At 39.4% G+C, this 18,312-nt stretch overlaps 1 protein-coding gene across 1 annotated transcript in view; it reads left to right on the top strand.

Moving 5' to 3' along the window:
* Window positions 1-16,090, top strand: part of RFX4 (regulatory factor X4) — a 64,548-nt gene extending 48,458 nt beyond the window's left edge. Inside the window, exons 15-17 of the mRNA XM_029963403.1 lie at window positions 2,940-3,102; window positions 5,500-5,638; window positions 14,654-16,090. Of these exons, the coding sequence (XP_029819263.1) occupies window positions 2,940-3,102; window positions 5,500-5,638; window positions 14,654-14,926 (575 nt within the window). The 3' untranslated portion in view covers window positions 14,927-16,090. The remainder of the gene's footprint in view (window positions 1-2,939; window positions 3,103-5,499; window positions 5,639-14,653) is intronic.
* Window positions 16,091-18,312: the final 2,222 nt, after the last annotated feature.

Below are 18,312 nucleotides of genomic sequence, written 5' to 3' on the forward strand. Positions count from 1 at the left end.
AAAAATATATGCTTAAAATGAGTCTTCAGGTCAGCAATGGTCATTAAGGGTCACTGTTTTTCCAAGTCCAGGCTAGGTGTTAAAGATCTGGGAGTGCTTGCACAGAGCTTGCACAGAACTACCACTTCTCATATTTGTGTGTATGAGTAGAACAAATTTCTGGTTTTTTTTCGTAAAGCTTTAGCTCCTGGACTTATACAAGTATTTGAGAACATCAGCTCTTCTCCAACAATCAGTTCAATTCTAATAGCTGCAGAGTGTAAAAGTCAAGGGTTCCAACTTCAAAAGGCAATTCTCCCCTTCAAATGGAAGGGCTTGTGTTTTTCTAAAGCTGATAGGTAAGGTAATCTGTTCATTGTGGGAGGACAGAAGGGGGGTCTGACTCTGGATTTCTGATTGCTTGAGGTTGACAGTACTTCTTACTACGAGACATAGTACACAGTGCTGTGAGTTCTCACTTGTACTTTCATGGTCATTTACTCCAGCATAAAGCAGATATAAAATGCAGCACCATGAAGCAACTTTTGGGAGTTTTGTGCACTGGTGTACATGATGGCACCAATAACAACAGGGCCATTGTTGGACTAAGAGCAGTTCCACTTATATTTGGCTCCCCTGCAGGTCAGATGACCTCTTGGTTAGTATCCCCAAAATCACTCTTTTTTTTTTTTTTTTCAAAGAGAAAAGAAAAAGGAGTGATAATAAATGAATTTCCCTATTTTAATCAAATCCTGCATGTTCAGAACACAAAGCAGAGCAAATTGTTGCTCAATCACTATTGTTTTTGCTTATTTCAAAAAAGCAGTTCAGTTGGGTTCAGTCATATCTAAAAGAGACTTCATCTCCTGGAGTTCAATTCTGTGACTAGCTGAGGAAATTAATCATCAAGGACTGGGACACAGGCATATTGAATACAATATTAGATAAAATGCAAAGGATCTTTTGGCCCTTTTATTACTCTTTGTGTTAGAGGTAGGAAGGTCATGAGATTTTTGGATTAATGGTCAATTTCTTTCTGGGGAAAAAATAAAATCCGGTCAAAGTAAATTTGTGTTTTATGGTAAAGTGAAAAAAAAAAGTGAAAAAACCAAAAATAATGTTACCTAAAAATAAGTATCTGGGTTTTTTTCACCATCTTCGTTCTCCTTCTTTCTTTTCTCTTTGTTTTGCCTTTTGAATTTAGGCCTGTTTTGAAAAAAGTTTCAGATTTTCTTTTGGAAGATAACTCGAAAAATATGTTGACCTTTTGAAATTGGAACGTTTCATAAAAATATTCTGTAGACAAGTTGTCGATAATTTCAAAACAGTTTTTCTCTTGTTTTCAAATGAAGATATTTGGTGACCACATAAGAAGTTTTGGCCCCTTCCACATAAACTTTTTTAGCAAAGGCAGGCTTCCTTAAATAATTTCCTCAACTCAAGGAACCATGACTGCTTATACCCACAGCAACAGTGATGGGCTGAATTATCTTTGGTCTCAGGGATCTCAATGGTCCTCTGCAACGGGAGAACATGAAAGACTGAAAATACAAGTCTGTGGCAGAAAATCCAAGCATGTGAAAACAGACCTATCACAAACACCCTTGGCCCTAGTACATCCAAGGATGTCTATTATAAGAGCAACAAATCACACCCTGCTGAAATATTTCAAGCTGGACTTACCTTGTGGAGCTCAGAATGCCTTCATTCAGTCCCAGAATTAAGCATTTCCCATTTAAAAAAATATTTGCCTGATTTTGCCAAATAAAATCACACATACCTGAGGAAAATTATGCACAGCTAAGATAGGCTTTTCATTCCCCAAAGCCATGGAGTGGGCACAGACCTGGTAGTATAATCACTTCCCCCTCTGAATTACGCCCTTTGATACTACAGGAAGTCCTAGAATCCATACTGAAAAAAAAACTAGTCACCTCCTGCAATTCCTTTTAGCTGATGAAAAAGAGTCAAGAGTGCCCAGAGACCCCCAAACTTGTGTTCACATTGGGCTAAATTCAGTGTTCTGGTCCTCATTTACAGGGTAATCTCAGCCAGTATGGTCATGACCTCCAGCGAGAGCTATGTTATACTGGAACAATGGATCTGTCAACCTCCTGAGTGAAAGGGGTGTGTGCAAAGGACAAAGGTTTCTCAGCAGCTGGCTCGTGAAACTGGAGTTCCTGCCTGTAAGGGATCAGGATGATTAAAAAACTCAGCACCTTCTAAGCAAAATGGAAAACCCACTTCTTTGCTCTTTGCTCTTCCCACAAACACTCTACATGAAAAAAGAAATTAACTCCAGTCCCTGCTGCCACAAAAAAAAAAGAAGGAAAAAAAAAAGAAATATTATTTGCAGGAAGGAAAAGGCCAGGCAATTTCTGTCTATATACTTGTTATAATTTGGAGATCTTTTTAGTGTTGCCACTACAAGGGCTGGTACAGGTGGTTCCACTACAAGGGCTGGTACAGGTGGTTCCTCTACAAGGGTGGAACAGGTACAAACTGCAAAAGGAATCAAGACATTTATTTGCGCAACACCCATTTTTTTCTAATCCTTCACTGTTCTGATTATACCTCCTGCCTCAGTCCAGGAGGTATGAAAGAGACCTCAGGGTTTGGTGTATCATGCCTGAGAAATCTTAACACTGGTGTTTTTCTGAGTTCCATCCAGGTTTGTTTTGGTTTTTTTTTTTCTGAAGAATTATTTCAACACCACACTGAAAGTTCACAGTGTGAGCCATCCCATATATGTTTCACACTTCTGGATCTTTGCACACTCCAAATGATTGAAATGTATTTTTACTTATGCCTAAGATATGACTGGTTTGTTCACTTTGGTTGATGCCCTTTCCATCATTATTGCCTGTTAACTTGTTTTCCTGTCATCCTCTCAAAGAATGACACCTCTGTGGATGGCAGCCAATGTTAACTCTGTTCCTTTAATATTTGTTTGTCTACAGGGGCTATGCAATCCTACACATGGTCACTCACCTACACTGTGACAACAGCTGCTGGGTCACCTGCTGAAAATTCCCAGCAGCTGCCCTGCATGCGAAGTCCACATGTACCCTCTTCATCTGTCACACACCGGATACCTGTTTATCCCCACAGAGAAGAACACGGGTAAGTCACTTCCCAGTGGCTTGGGGTTTGTTTTGTTTTGGGGTTTTTTTGTAGGTTTTGGATGAACTTAGGCATTTTTTTGAAATACAATGGAAAGCTATTTCTTGATGCAGTGAGTCTGTACTGCAGAGATATTGGTATCATAATTCTTTGGCTGTTGTTGCTGTTGTATAATTATATTATGTCTTAGTTTTATAATCTCATTTAATTCTATTTAAAACCACAGTAGGCCTAGAGGATATTTTCTAAAACAGAAGGTTTCAATAGATTTCTTCTGATTTCTGTTTTCCTATGCCATGTTTTATCCCAAAAGCTAGATGTGCCAAAAGAACAACCTTACTATACCATGTCTCAGGAGAGGTGATCCTTCTCCTCTGGTCAGCACTCCTGAGACTACATCTGGATCCAATTCTGTGCTCTCCAGTACAAGACAGACATAGGTATACTGGAGTAAGTCCAGAAAAGGGCCACTTGATGATTATGGGAATGAACTATCTGCCATAGCAGAGAGGCTGAGAAAGCTGAGACTATTTAGCATCAGACACAGAAGGCTCAAGGAGGGTCTTATCAATGTGTATAAATACCTTCTGGGGGATGTAAGGAAGATGGAGACAGATTCTCCTTAGTGGTATTTAGTGACAGGCCAAGAGGCAACAGCCACAACTAGAATTACAAGAAATTCTGTTTAAACATAAACAAAAACCCTCCTTGTTTTACTGTGTGATCAAACATTGGAGCAGGTTGCTCTGGACACAATCCTGGGCAGCCTGCTCTAGCTGACCCTGCTTTGAGCAGAGGGGTTAGACTAAACAAATTCTACAAGTCCCTTCCAACCTTAATGATTCAATGACTACTGTTAACCTGTGGACAAAAAACCATCAAAGACGGAGAAATGGGCACATTTTCACTATAATATTCTAATCCTGTCTCCATCACCAAAATTTGCTCAAGGCTCTCAATTAAAATAATTACAGATTTAAAATTAAAACAACTATATATATTAAAATAATTATAAATATATGTAACATTATTTGATCTTGAAATACTTCAGACACTCAGACTAAGTCTCTCAGTGCTTTTTTCATCAAGCAACACTTCTGTGCCATCCACATCTGAGTTTATAACTCGTAGTTATCCATAACTAAAAAGAAACAATCACAAAATAATAGGTGGAAAAGGGCCAGGCATACAGCAAGATTAGCAAATGCCCAAGTGCTGCTATGATGCAAGAGGTTCAAAAGGCTTCACTGAGTTCCTCAGTCTCACTGCATACTCCTTAACTTTGTAGAAGTGCTTTCCCAGGGTGGAAGATTCTATACTGTTTGGAAGGTAGCAGTAGATTAATTTGAACTGTACATCTTCTTCCCTCTTGGATGTGATTAGGTTTAGATATCTGTTTGAAAGTCACTGCTAAGTCCTTACTGGTAAAAAACTGAATATGGAGTTATGGAACACTTCTCTTATCCAGCAATTTGACTGTTTGGTGGAGACAGAAATAGAGCAGCAGGGAGGTTCAGGAGATAACAGGATGCAAGAATTGGAACAGACTACAGTAAGGCAGTACAAATGTGTGTATATGTGTGAGAATTCATTGTTCCTAAAGGAATCTCTTGCCTCTGGTGTTTGACTGATTATGGTGATTTAAGGAAACATTTTAATCTAGGTGAATCAACTTTTCCGAAAGTCAGCGAAGATCAAATGTTCACATGGCTACACAAAGATGGGGAAATTGCAGAAAGTGTCCACACACCTTCTGCTAGTGAATGGTCTAAATAATGGTGGTCAACAAACACTGACCCTGCAGTTTTCTATAACTATGGAAACTGCTCCTTCCTTTTCCCTGGCTGTTCCTAGACAGGAGGTTGAGAATCAAAAAAGAAAGTAGACAAGTTCTCCAGCCTCACATCCCGCTCTGTTATTGAGCTGGCTGTGCTAAAGCTGTATCTTGTACGTTTCAGATTCAAACTAATACACCCCTCTGCCTCCCAAAAAAGGAACATCTGACCACGGTGCAAGGAGATAGCTGAACTCAGTACAGTTCTTTAAGTCAAAGCTTACTATACTTCCTCAGCCTGGATAGCAATTTACTAGGAACGTGGCACTAAAATAACAATAAAAGGGAAAGATACTTCCTCCTTAGAAAGTGCACAACTGAGTCTGCAGTTTAAAATTAGTCACAGAAACATGCTGAGTCTCTCTGTTGTTGTGTTAGACACGTAGTTTCACTAAGAGGCATCTGCTTCCCATCTGACCTGGGAAATATCTTTTTAAAAAAGATTTAAAAAATCATTCTCTTATTCCAAAAAACTGCAACTGTATGTTTCATAAAAGTTCTGGAATTATTAGTTGGAATACAATTATTGTGCACATTAGAAGTCTTTTTTTAATGTATTTTAGATACACAGGAAGTTACAACTATGGTAGCTATAGCAACCAGCATCCCCATCCAATGCAGAGTCAGTATCCATCCTTACCACATGATTCTGCTATTTCTGGACCACTTCACTACTCAGCTTACCACAGAAGCTCTTCACAGGTAAGTTGCATTTATTATTTGTTGATATTTATAACATTTGAGGTAAATTTCTGTTTGTAAATTTATCAACCTATAGGCTATCTGAATCAATAAGCTGTCATCAGTCTAATCATTAAAGGCTCCTATTTTTTTTATTTTCTTATATTACCTAGATATTTTTTTTCATTTTGGTGGAGATCAGAAGTAGCCTTAGATTGTGAATATAAAGTACTGACCCTAAAATCCAGCAGACTGGATCATGGAAAGTGTTTCTGTTTTAAGGAGTAGCTAAAGCAAAAATGAGTATAACTAGTTGCATGATTCTTAGATGTTGGGAGCAGGAAGAGATTCTTAAAAAGAAATGAAAGTGTTTTCATGCAGCCGAAGACGTAGAGGATGTAGTTGAATCTTCTGGAGTCTCTGCTTTTGAGAATACTCACGTTTAGGAATTTGCCAAATTAGTGAGTTCTGCAAATAGTTTGAACAACTTCAGGACACCACTGCAGAGGTTTTGTTTAATCTCTATGCTATAGACTCCTGCTATAATGCTGAGAAATTATGTCTAACTCTTTCACTTCACAAAACTGAGCCAGTAGGAACCAGCACAGATTAAGACTGAAGATGAGATCTGGCAATAGTTCAAAAGTAGTGCCACTGTAGGAGGGCTTTAGTACCTCATGCAGCTGGTGCTTCCACGGTGCAGGTAGCTGCTCTCTGGGCTCTCTGCTGGAAGATTTGCAAAAGGTGGATACAGGGAGGGGGTGAAGGCATTAGGATACTCCACCCACATGGCACCACTTACCCTGTATCTACTGGAAATTTATACAAGTATATTAGGGACTGCCAGGCTCAGCTATCATCACCGGACTGGAACAGTTTCATACCAGATGCCAAGATATGAATTTGGTAATGCTTTGAACTAGAGCACATGAAGCCTGCCTCTCATTCAGGTCTTTGTTATTAGTCTGCCACATGATCTTAGAGTAGTCAGATCTCCTTTTTATGCTTCGTTTTCCCTAGCTGTAAGATAAGAATAATGGTATTGATCTCCTTAAAGCTTTATAAGATCTGCTGGGAAGATTGTCCTGTAAGAACCCAACATGCTCTTTTGGACCAGCTCAGCAATGGCTGCTTAGCTTATGGAAAGGATAAGCTACAACTTCTCACCCATGTGTAGTACCTAGTCTATTGGACTATATGAGGAGTAGTTGTTTAAGGGGTTTTGCAGCTTCTTATCTTCAATAAGAACAGTGAGTGGTCATTTAAGTACAGAGTCCTATGATAGGTTTGTATTCCTTCGTTTTTCAGTACAGACCTTACCCTGTTATCTCAAGAAATAAGTAAAGCAAATCAAGATCAACACATTTTTAATTTACTCATATCCTGGTTAACATGTTGTATGCAAACAGTAACATACACTGAAATCAGGCAAATATTTTTCATATTGTAGTAGGCTGTATCTACAAGTGCAGATGTCAGATCATAGATCATTTTTTCCTCTCTTGCTAGTCCTTGAACTGTCCTGAACATATGAAGAACAGATATGCTTTAATGATCACACTCGAGAGGAAAGTGATTTCAGTTTGTATTTAGCATATTCTTTCTCATGCTGCTTGTAAACTGAGATGGAATTGCACAGCAGGACACAGCTACCAAAACCCTATCAATGTGCTTGTTCTGCACTGACAGGAGCTACAAGCTGAAACCTTACTTTCAAAAAATGATCTAAAAGTCTAATGGTTTGATATAGAATTTGCTGACAGTCTTTTTAAAGCTAAATTATCTTCTATAAGATTCCTGCTCTGATAATAAATCCTTTATTAGCTACTTTTTACCAAAAAAAGTTCATAAGATGTTCCTAATAAGCTGTTAGGGAACTACACTTTTTCTAGCAGTCTTTCTGAAGGGAATATGGTGCAAGGAATTGCAGTAGGACTTGTGATGTTGCAAAATAAAAATACAGGAAGCCAAATTTACAATGAATATATCAAGAGTTGCCCCTATACTGAAGCCAGAGGAGTTGCAATGTGTATAGCTGGTGGTAGTATAATTAGTTGAGAAGAGGAGGCATTGACCATGAGTCTTAAAAAGAACTCTTTGTTATAATCTACATTCAGGCCAAATATAGAACTCTGGCTCAACTTTAGTCTATCATTCTCTTTAAGACAGTGTCTAGGGGTTAACCCCTAAGAAAAAAAATAAATGTGTGCGGAGGGTGTAAATTCTCCTCTGCAAACATGGATTCAGGGAGAGACCTTGTCCCAGAAGGGGGCTGAGCCAAAACAGGCAACCTGTAATTGAGGTGGATTGTAGACTGTCACTATAAACTACTCATTTGGTCTTGAAGAACACCATGTCCAAGCTCTTTCTGTGGAAGAGAGTGACATACTCCAGGTTTTATCAGCTACTTCGAGGTTTTTGGGTTTGTTGTTGGAATCTTTAGAGTGAGGCTGTTTTGGGGAAGAAGTCACACATCTTTTACTATGTGCGGTTCTCAAAAAATGCAGGTGGGGGTCTGGAAGTATAGGCTGACTAATTTCCACTGATGGCTAAGACTCTTTTTGTGACAGAAACAGTCTGTTCAAACCTTGGTCTTAATCTGAATTTTTTTTTCTTTCATCAGCATCTGTGAATAGTTCTCAGAACAGTTCCTTCCTTGTAATTCCAGGCCTGATTGTTCATTTCTTGACTTGGCTTACTGGCCAGGAGCCCAACACACAAATGAAAACAGTTTACAGATTGATCTGTTACTGCCTAGTTCTCTAAGCCATAGTGCAGAAGTGCATACAATACTCTGATGATACTCCATCATCATATAGAAGGGGACCATTTCATGTCTGTACACAAACACATCTATACCAACACCATATTTCATCAATTCTCTGTCTCTGCAGTTTTAGGTACCAGGTGCCAGGGTAAAAAACAGGCAAAAACTCTGTCTAAAAGCCACTGAGCGGTCTAATCAACCTATCTTGACCTTAGCAGAGAGGTACATCCTTCAAAGTTAACCCCTTCCCAATGTCACTACCTAATCCACCTCCACGATGTAGGCTCGACTGGCTTCTGAGCACAGCTTTGTCTGCGAGGCTCACACTGGTTAGACAGGTCTTAATCCTCTATCAGACGATCCATAAATATTTCAATTCATATCATTCTACCTTTTCCTTTAACACAAAGTAACTCACGACACAGTCATTTTTCTTTGTAGATTTCAAGGCTAGCACTTTCAGTCTGAAGGATAACTAGAGAGATCTGCATCAGTGTACATTTTAATATATCTGGTAATATATACAGATGCACATCGTATGAATGTGCATCACTGTGCATGCAGTATGAAAAACAGCAAACATACAGTATCTTTTTTGAGTACTCTAATGTGTAGCTGTAGTGAAACATACTGGGGTCCATTTATCCACGTCTTCTCTCTAGCATTTACTAGAATGTGTGGAGGAAAAGTCTTAGAAGCAGGGTAAGTAGAAATTGGTCCTTTCACTGGCACAGTTATGCTGTGTTTGGCAAGAGCTGGCCTAGGGACATCCTGAGTAGGAAGCAGCAGCTGGACTGATGTATTTTGGAGCAAACCACTCTACATTACCCTGTCTTTGAGCGATTTTGTACATAGAGACTTCACAATGGGTTGCACGAAACATACATTCTCTTGTTAATTTTAAGTCTGTTATGACTGCATTGGGTGCCCTAAGGCTTTTTGGTGTGACGAGAAATAGGGAATACTCATTCCCTATTTATCTACTTTTGCCATTCAAGACATAGATCTGCATCACTGCTCTCACGTCCTTCCTGTCACCTCGTGTTGCCATCTGTTTAGTTTCTGTTGTGACAGATACTCTGGAGATACACAGGAGTTATGCAAGGGCTCCATGTGCACTGCAGGGCAGGCGTAGTCTGAGGAGCGTGCAAACATCCCGTTCCCTCAGTTGTGTTGAGCAGGGAGCCTGATGGAGCTGGAGCTCCCATCCACCCTTTTTGTGCAAACCTGAGAGTAGATAGGAGGGACTCAATCAAGAAGCAGCCAGATCGGCCACCTAGATCTGAGAATCACTCCTAGATGCCACACTAAACACAACCTCATTTTACCTTTTCTCCTTTGTCACTTCCAAAAATGGGACAACCACCTCCAAATGGTCTATCTCAGGTGCAGGAACTCAACAGAGTAGCATAGCAATGTTTCTTGTTTTGTTCCTTGTGATGCAGTTCCTACTTAAAGACAAGTTGGTTTTTTGTTTGTTTGTTTGTTTGTTTTTTGCCTGTATTTATGAAGACCATAGTTTACTTCCACAGTCTGGAAAATGCTGCAGTAGTACAGACTGGTGTTATGCAGTAGATTGGGTCTGTACTACTCAGAGGCCCAGAACACAGTATTTGGACCATAGTTAAAGGGACTTTAGCTGTATTTGTACTCTGACTCTCCTAAACTGCTCTGTAGACTGCAGTGGTCTCACATAACTTCCCAGGGGTGCAGCAGCTCCATTTCTCTGTAAAACATTGTATGCCAAAATTCTACTCAGTCATGTCTTCATTTCCCTTCATATGCCTCTGCAGCAGGATTTACATGAGAGCAGTACTGGAAGACAGTAGTAACTGGTTTTTGTTACCGTGGGGAAGCCAAAGAAATCCTCTCCCAGACAGAGTCAACACTTTAGTGTCCATTCGTGTTGTTCTGGCCCATCTACTTCAGAAAAAAAAAAAGAGGGCAAAAAGTTCTTAACTCCCCAGCACATACACATTATAAACCCATGACTATAGCAATGCAGTAAGAATAATAAACCCTTCCCAATAACCACTTTGTCAACAAACAGCTGGTAATGACAGAAAGACAAAAACACTGTCCAAATCTCACCCATGCAACAAGAGTCATTGTTCCAAACTGTAAAGCTTCATAACGGACTTGAGATTGCTAGCATGTAATTGAAGTAATTATGTATTGAATGCAACAGGAAACAGATGTCTTAACTTCTCTTTAAATAATTACAAATAGCATTTTTTTTAGGGCTCCAAATGCCACTCCCAAAAGCAACAAAATCACTCAGATGGACTTGGAAGTTTCGCCTAACCTATTTAAGAGATTCAATAAGGTTCAATTTATGGAGAAAAGGGTCAAATTAAGGGTTATAAAGACACAGTCAATAGTTTAGATTGTGTCATTTAATGAGATTTTAAACATATTTTTGAACATAATTTATAGCCGGCTCCTCACAACTGGTGTAGCTTCTGGTATGAGTTATTTTCAAGCCCAAAAGCAGTGGCTAACATACAACATTAATTTACAGCATTCAGCAAAAGTGTGAGCTAATGCAATGTAAAGTCAGAGACACATTCATAAGGAAAATATTTTGCTCTTTGGACAGAGACACCTTTCACCTCCACTCATAAATTGTTGGTGAGTTGAGGATAAGGATAAAGAGATTATTCTCCATTCGCACACTGCAGAAACTCAGCCTTCAGTATATGGGAGGACATATTTATCATCATATTTTCTAAAATAATACTAAAAGAAATTGAATTAATTTTACTTTTTTGGGAAAGGCCTTAACAATAATCTGCTCAAAGTCTCCCAGACTTAAAGGGCTTCTTGTCTGTCTAACAGCAGCAGTAGCAACAAGTGTGAGTTAACCCAGAAAATGGTAATTTCCTGTCAAGAGCCCTCCAACAAATGTCGCTTTTATATCTGGCAAAGATCACTAGGCCCCAGTGTTTTGAGTTCAGCATGCTTAAGCACTCTTCATTAAACCGGATGTAGAGTGTGAAAGGTGATTCAGGCAGCATGGGCAGGCATCCGCCCAGATGGCTATGCTTTGGACACTCCAACAAGGCTGAATAGATGCTTCATTGGGTGAGTTAATAGTCAGGCAGGGGCAAATGAGTACTTTAAAAATATTGTCTTTCAATAGTCTCTTCACTGTAGGGAAAAAGAAGTCACTGACTCATTTGCGATTAGCTGACCTACCATTACAAAACTTTCCATCTTGCATTCAGTCATAACAGAATTTATTGTAAAATACTAGATATTTAGAGTCCATGTTATTTTCAAGCAATTATTCTTTTTACATTCATGACACATTCATAAACACAGCTGCGTCGGGTGCGCTGGATGAAAGGAAAAGCAGCACACTGTATCCTGTCCCCTCATGCACAGCCACTGCCCTGCGTTCTTAGCAAGCCTTAGCATGGCCTATTGGCTGCAGATAGGAGGAGGAATGTCTTTCTTTTTCAGTGCATCCTGAAGTTCATCCTGGGAGCCAAGATTTCGTTTCACCAATGGTACAGGTTTTGTGGTTCCAAACTATCAAAGAGACATGATGTGGCTTACCCACACAGTGCCGTGTACAGCAAGGAGGCCCACCTCAATATTCCCAGAGTTCATTTTCTTCCTCTTACCCATAGATTTTGCAGTCTACAAATTATCAATTAGCAAATTATCCCAGCTGAAGACAGAGTTTCTCTTGGCATTTGTAAGGGATATGAAAGCGAGTAATTCCCCTGTTGTAAGTCATGACCTCAGTTTCACAGCCTCAAAGGAAAATTGCACTGAGTTGGGATGGCAAGGGCTTCTGTTATGGTTAACAACAAAGTAGATCAATTACCTCACTGGAAAGAAAAGAGATAATTGTTGGTGTATTATGGCAGAAGTCTAGGTTAATATTGTTATAAGTATATTTTTTAATACAAGAATCTACAGTGACTTCAGGTATAGATCAACAGGTAATAAAGGCAAAGACCACAATAATTGGTATCAAGTAAAGTACTACTGAAGAAAAAGAAAAAAGTTTTTAGCTTTGCCCACATCTTGCATCTCCACAGGTAACATACAGAAAACAGAAAATTAAAAATATTTAAATTTATGTGGTGTGATTTTTGTCCCACTCATCTATCCTGGTCCTGACTCTTACCATCTCAAAGATGACACAGTCATTAGTGGGACATTTCAGATCAGCCAGAAAAAACAATTTATGGATTTGACAACTATGCAAAGGGGACTTTTCTTCAAAGAACTTAACCAGTGGATTATATCATGTAGCAAGAGGAGGCAAAGAGCCATCCTCTGAGGACTGTTCACCTTCTGTCTCAAATATTTATCTTGAGAATTGATAAATTCTTCCAGTTGCTGTAGACAGTGCATAAGTGACTCACTTTTACTAGATGGCTGACTTTTTGATAACTAAAGTTATGGGAGATGAATTCACCTCTGAAGCTATAGTGAATCAAAAAACAACTTGTTTCCTCTATATTCGTTATGGTAAGAGCTTTCTTTAGGCAAAGGCAGTCAGCAGGCACTGGCAGTAGGGTGACTTCTGTGTATTGCCAGTGCAGACCAGGAAAGCAGCATCCTAAATCTGTTAGCTAATCTCCCAAACATTAAAAGTATGAAAATTGTTCAACTTTTTCTGGAACCTCTCGTATCAGCAGCATCAGAGTTGAAGTGTTGACATTTCAGTATGATGCTGCTGTTTAACGCTGTTTCATCAGCTGATTGCACAGGTAAATCCAGCCTCTGTGGTGATGAGAAGTACATGGTAAATAATGCATCATACAGCTTTGATGTCTTCCCTCTCATTTGCCAAATGGCCTGTCTCCCCAGGACACGAGAGGAATATGCTAAATCACTATGTTGGTCAAAAATAGTCTTCCTTTTTCTCCTCTCTAATTAGGAGTGGCCAGCATGTGGCTTTGAGCTGCCTGAGGCTTGTGAACTGTTTGAATAGGTTTGCCAAGGCAGGGCTGCCTTCCTGGCTGCGGGCTGAAGGGAGACAGCACAAACTCCTCAGGGGACATTGCTGTAATTGCCTGGGGCTTATGCAACAGTTGCTTATGCAACTGATTAACCCCGGGCCCATTCAGCACTGGAGTAATGTAATGAGACCCTTAGGGAATCACTGACACCTCCCTCCTAGGAACAACCACAGCAGCTCTTCTCTCCATGAGCCTCAAAAAGATGGGCAAGGGGTTTTACAGTCCTCAGCCTTAAGCATCAGGAAAGGTGATAGTCCTACTATAGTTCTGTTTTGGCAACAGCTTTCTAGTTAAAGAAATAATACAATGTCAAACAACCTAAGATAACGAAATTTTAAATTATGACACTTTTTGCAGAAAAGGCATAAAGAGGTAAAATGTAGAAGCTCTGAAGATACATGGCTGGTCAAGGGGAACAGGGATCCTAACCATCTCTCTGATGCAGATGGGGGACAAAACAGGGAAAGCCATTTCTTAGACACAGAACACAGATGATCTGCTCCTGCAGCACCAGCAATAAGATAAATACATGTTAAGCAAGCACTCATAAGTACAATTTACTTTCAGTTGCTGTGGCTATAAAGGGCAAAAGCTGTTCTCTGTTTTCCTGTCTATCTTCTCCTCAGCACATCTTCTGCTTAGTTGAAGCCATTTGTCAAACTTCTTTGATTTCTAGTTTCCAACTGTCACTGCGAATGGCTGGGAAATAGAGAGATTATTCTTCTTCTGCCTGCCTCTTTTCATAAGTTCTCCAATTAGCTGCTCACTCTGAGGCCAGACCATACTGTTTTTCTGCAGGAACTGGGAGGATGCCTTGTGAACATTCTAAGTGGCAGGCCCCTTCCCAGTAATAAAGATTCTTTTGCTCCTCTCCCTTGAAACTGAGTTGAATGAGCAAGAGTTGGGACATCTTATACTCTGATTTTTAGTACATAACAAGTTTTCAAGTAAAAGTGGGAGAAAAAGATTAAATTAATTTATTTTTCTGCTCCCAGATATAGCTGCCAGTGCCTAGCACTTTGATAAATTAATTCAATATTTAAAAGGAGTGACTCTTTTGCAAGGCTTTCCCTGAAACTTCGTTTTACTGCAGACACTAGTTATCTGATATTCCACCTTCAGTATGACGTCTTGTTGTTGGAGAGCTGCTAATTCATATGATTTTGGCTTTTTTAAACACAGAATTGTGACACCACCAGCCTATATTTTAAAATTAAGTATATGGCAAATAATTATTTCACTCAGTTTTATTTGTTTGTTTGTTGGTTTGGTTTTTTTTAATTGTAGTACCCTTTCAATGGCCCAACATCAAGAATGGAGCCCTGTTTGATGAGCAGTACTCCCAGGCTGCATCCCACACCGGTGACTCCTCGCTGGCCAGAGGTCCCAGCTGCAAACTCCTGCTACACAAGCTCGTCCATGCACTCCACAAGATATGGAAATTCTAGTGACATGTACACCCCCTTGACGACACGCAGAAATTCTGAATATGAGCACATGCAACACTTTCCTGGCTTTGCCTACATCAATGGGGAGGCCACCACAGGCTGGGCTAAATGAAAATGACTGCTATCAACTAAGCACATGTACTTAAAAAACCTTCATGTTATGTGGGACTTTTCATGGATGTTCTTCAAGAGAGGTGAAGATGGAAAAGATCCCAGGCATATAAACGTAGTTCATAATGTGGGCAGATTGCAGACTGGTATGACTGAACGTTCCTGTAGCTGAGAAAGACTTTTGTGCTGTTCTAGACCAGTTTTTGGGCCAACCTGTGCCTTTTTTAATTCTGGCATGTGGGCCAACCCTGTGTGCTGTCAGTTTGAGTGAGCCATTTTTGCCCCCCTCTCTTATTGACAAATGTTAATGAGTCTTATAAAAAGAGTACTGGAACAAGACCTATTTATAACTTGAATTAAAGACAGGAAATTCACCCTCAGCAAAACTCTGTCACCTGTTCTTCTTTTAAGCTATTAATGCATTCCTTAAAAACCATTCTGCAGAGTCCTCACTTATTCATATCAGTTTCTCTATCTGGTTCCTTAAAAAGACATTTGTTGCTGTAGATTTCAGTTTACACCTAACTTTGTGTATTGATGCACCTTTCTGTTGATCCAGTAAGTTTGATCTTTACAAAAGAGAAGACATGTAGCATTGAATTATACACTGCCTTAAGTTGACTATTGTTCTTATTATATATGTATTTGTGTTAAGTTTGCACAATCTGGAAAAATCTAACTTCTCTGGTCAGTAATGACAAGGTAAGAAGGGACTTGGGACTGGGAAGATTTTGGATTCAGAGCCACATATGTTAAATATGATGATATGAAGCAATTATATAAAGAAAATGACAATGCAAACATGATTATTCACTTAATTACCTATTGACAGGTATGAAAATGTTCTCTCAATTCCTTCACGTGGTGATAATTCTATATACGTCTACAAAAGCAAAATTCAAAGCTGTGCCTTTGAACTTATTCTGTACTGTGTATGTGTGGAAAAATGTATTGTATTTTGGGGAGAATTTTTCTTAGACATTTTCTGTCAGATTTGTAGCTATTTGTGAGTTTTTGTTAGTTTTTATTAACATAGCTTTTTCTTCTGTATTATAAAATGCACCAAGCAATTATGGTGGACCTATTACCCTATGGGTAAGAAAAAAATAAATGGAAATATGACAACAGGCATTTTAGTAATTGTTTTGTAAATAAAATCTTTGATAGCACCCAGTGTGATGATAACCATGTCTATGCCTAAAATGGACATAAGTGTTATTTGTACAGTTGTGCAAGATATATGAGGGATTTTCGCACCCAAATAAAGCTCTTGAAATTAAATAGATGCTATTTAAATTCACTTAAATACAAAAACTTCTATAAGATGCAAACCTTCAAGAAATCTTAAATGTAATCGTTCATGTTTTTATCCAATGAAGGACTTGAGAACAGATACAGCTCATAACAAATGAGTAGTCCTACACCTATGCTTGCAGCTACAGACTGCTGAAAGGCTATGACAGGAGAGATGACTCCATATGGCTTAGTTTAAGCCCTGCTGTTGTTGTTCACCCAAGGCATTGTATTCCCTAAGGCAGGTAAGATGTGCTGTCTTCTTTACAGTACCTTGTAAGAAACATGTCGTCATGGGAACACTGGAAATGGAAAAGTCATTTTTCCTCAGGTAAGTAATAAAGGGGGCAAAATTCTCAGATCTTGCATATTTAACTAATGGGAAAACTGGCGAGAGTTTGGGGTCTAAAGAGGAACGTGCTGGAAGTCTGCAAGGACGGAGGGAGAAAGGTTGCTGCAGGCCATGTTTGGCAAATGTCCAGGCTCTTAAATACTTAGCCAAGGTGGGACTTTCAGAAACACACCAGGAGCCAATCTCCACCTTCAGGTACCTGATGAAAATCTTGTTCTCTCAGTTAGTGTCACAGACCTTTTGAAATTTTGCCCCTGTCAGCTTGTGTTATTATGCGATATACTTTTACTTTTATTAATGACAGGGATGATCAGGCTTAGGCTAACTCATTTGTTTTATTCTTATTCAAGTTCCCTTCAGGCAAAATTGGCTACATTGTGAAGAAAGATTCCCATGAGGAAGTTTTTTCAATTGCCAGTCTCTAGCAACTACAGTTTTGATGTGTTTGAGACCAAATCCTATATTGTTATTGAAGATGTTTAAATCAAAGCATCGATTCTTGTCTATTAATTTTTAACAGGCATAGAAATATCTGCTTCCTCAAGACTGTGTGAAATTAGTATGAGAAAGACAGTGACACTAGAATATAAAAATACACTTTATTTTCTTCAATGAATTCCAAATCTCTGCATTGCTTTGCATCTGACAAGAGCTCACTGTGACCCAAATCACTCAAGTCATTATCACTGGAATGTTGATCCATCTCCACTTACCTGATGGACTGTTGGTCATGACCTGTCATGGTCCCTCCAAGGAACAGATGCATTGTTAAAATGTTTGTGGGTAGAACTGACCAGGAAGGATCAGGATGGAGGTGAACCCAAGCACCAGTCAAGAGAAGCCAGAAGCACTTCCTATGTTTTTCATAGTAACTTGTTAAACCAAATGAAGTCTAATCTCCATTGACTGAAAGAGAGGAGAAAATGAGACTATTTTACTATATAAACATACCATATCCTTCAACATGTTTGGGGACAACTCCATTACCCTGATTTCAAGAGCTAAGGCAGACTGTTCAGGAAGGAAGATGGATATTGGACACAGAAATAATAAAAACTTTCTGAGCAGAGAGCTGCAACACCGTGCACAAAGGCCTAGGAGACTTTGTTCTAACCAACAGCAGCACCACAAAGCTGCTCATAAAAACAGAGCCAAGAACATCATCAGTCAGATAGGGGTTAGAAACTCTTTTGCAAAAGGATGTCCACAATCTTTCTGGTTTTTTTAAATTAATTTAGAATCTTGTGTTGATGCCACAGGAATCTGAATGTGTGCTTCCAACTACCTTTGAACTGCTTCCTGATGAGGGCTTTGAAATTTAAACTGGACACTCATGGGGAGCAATATATTGATTGCCAAATGCAGCTCTACAGAGGTCACCGTCACCACCTGCATCAGAAGTGCTGCAAGGGAAATCAGGCCCCCTCCCTGACCACCACAGGTCAGAGCCCACTGTAGTAACACAAACCACTGGAACTTTCGGGTCACACAAGTGTACACCAGGTTGGGAAGTGCAGCTTCTGAGGGGATGATAACCTCTGGGTAGAATGGCTGGTTTGGGGCAAAAATCTCTTAAGTCATCCCAGTACAAATTGCCAAACCTCTTGAGTTAGATTCTGCAGCCTTTCCCTTGACCATGGAAACCAAAAACTGCTCTTTCTTGCCTAGATATGTATTTATCTGAATATAAAGTAAGTGTGTGACTACAGAAACGTTTCTGAAGAAGCTTTTATACCACATGC

The sequence above is a fragment of the Manacus vitellinus genome, unplaced genomic scaffold (genome assembly GCF_001715985.3).
Source record: "Manacus vitellinus isolate BGI_N305 unplaced genomic scaffold, ASM171598v3 scaffold_5_pilon, whole genome shotgun sequence".
Lineage (NCBI taxonomy): Eukaryota > Metazoa > Chordata > Aves > Passeriformes > Pipridae > Manacus > Manacus vitellinus.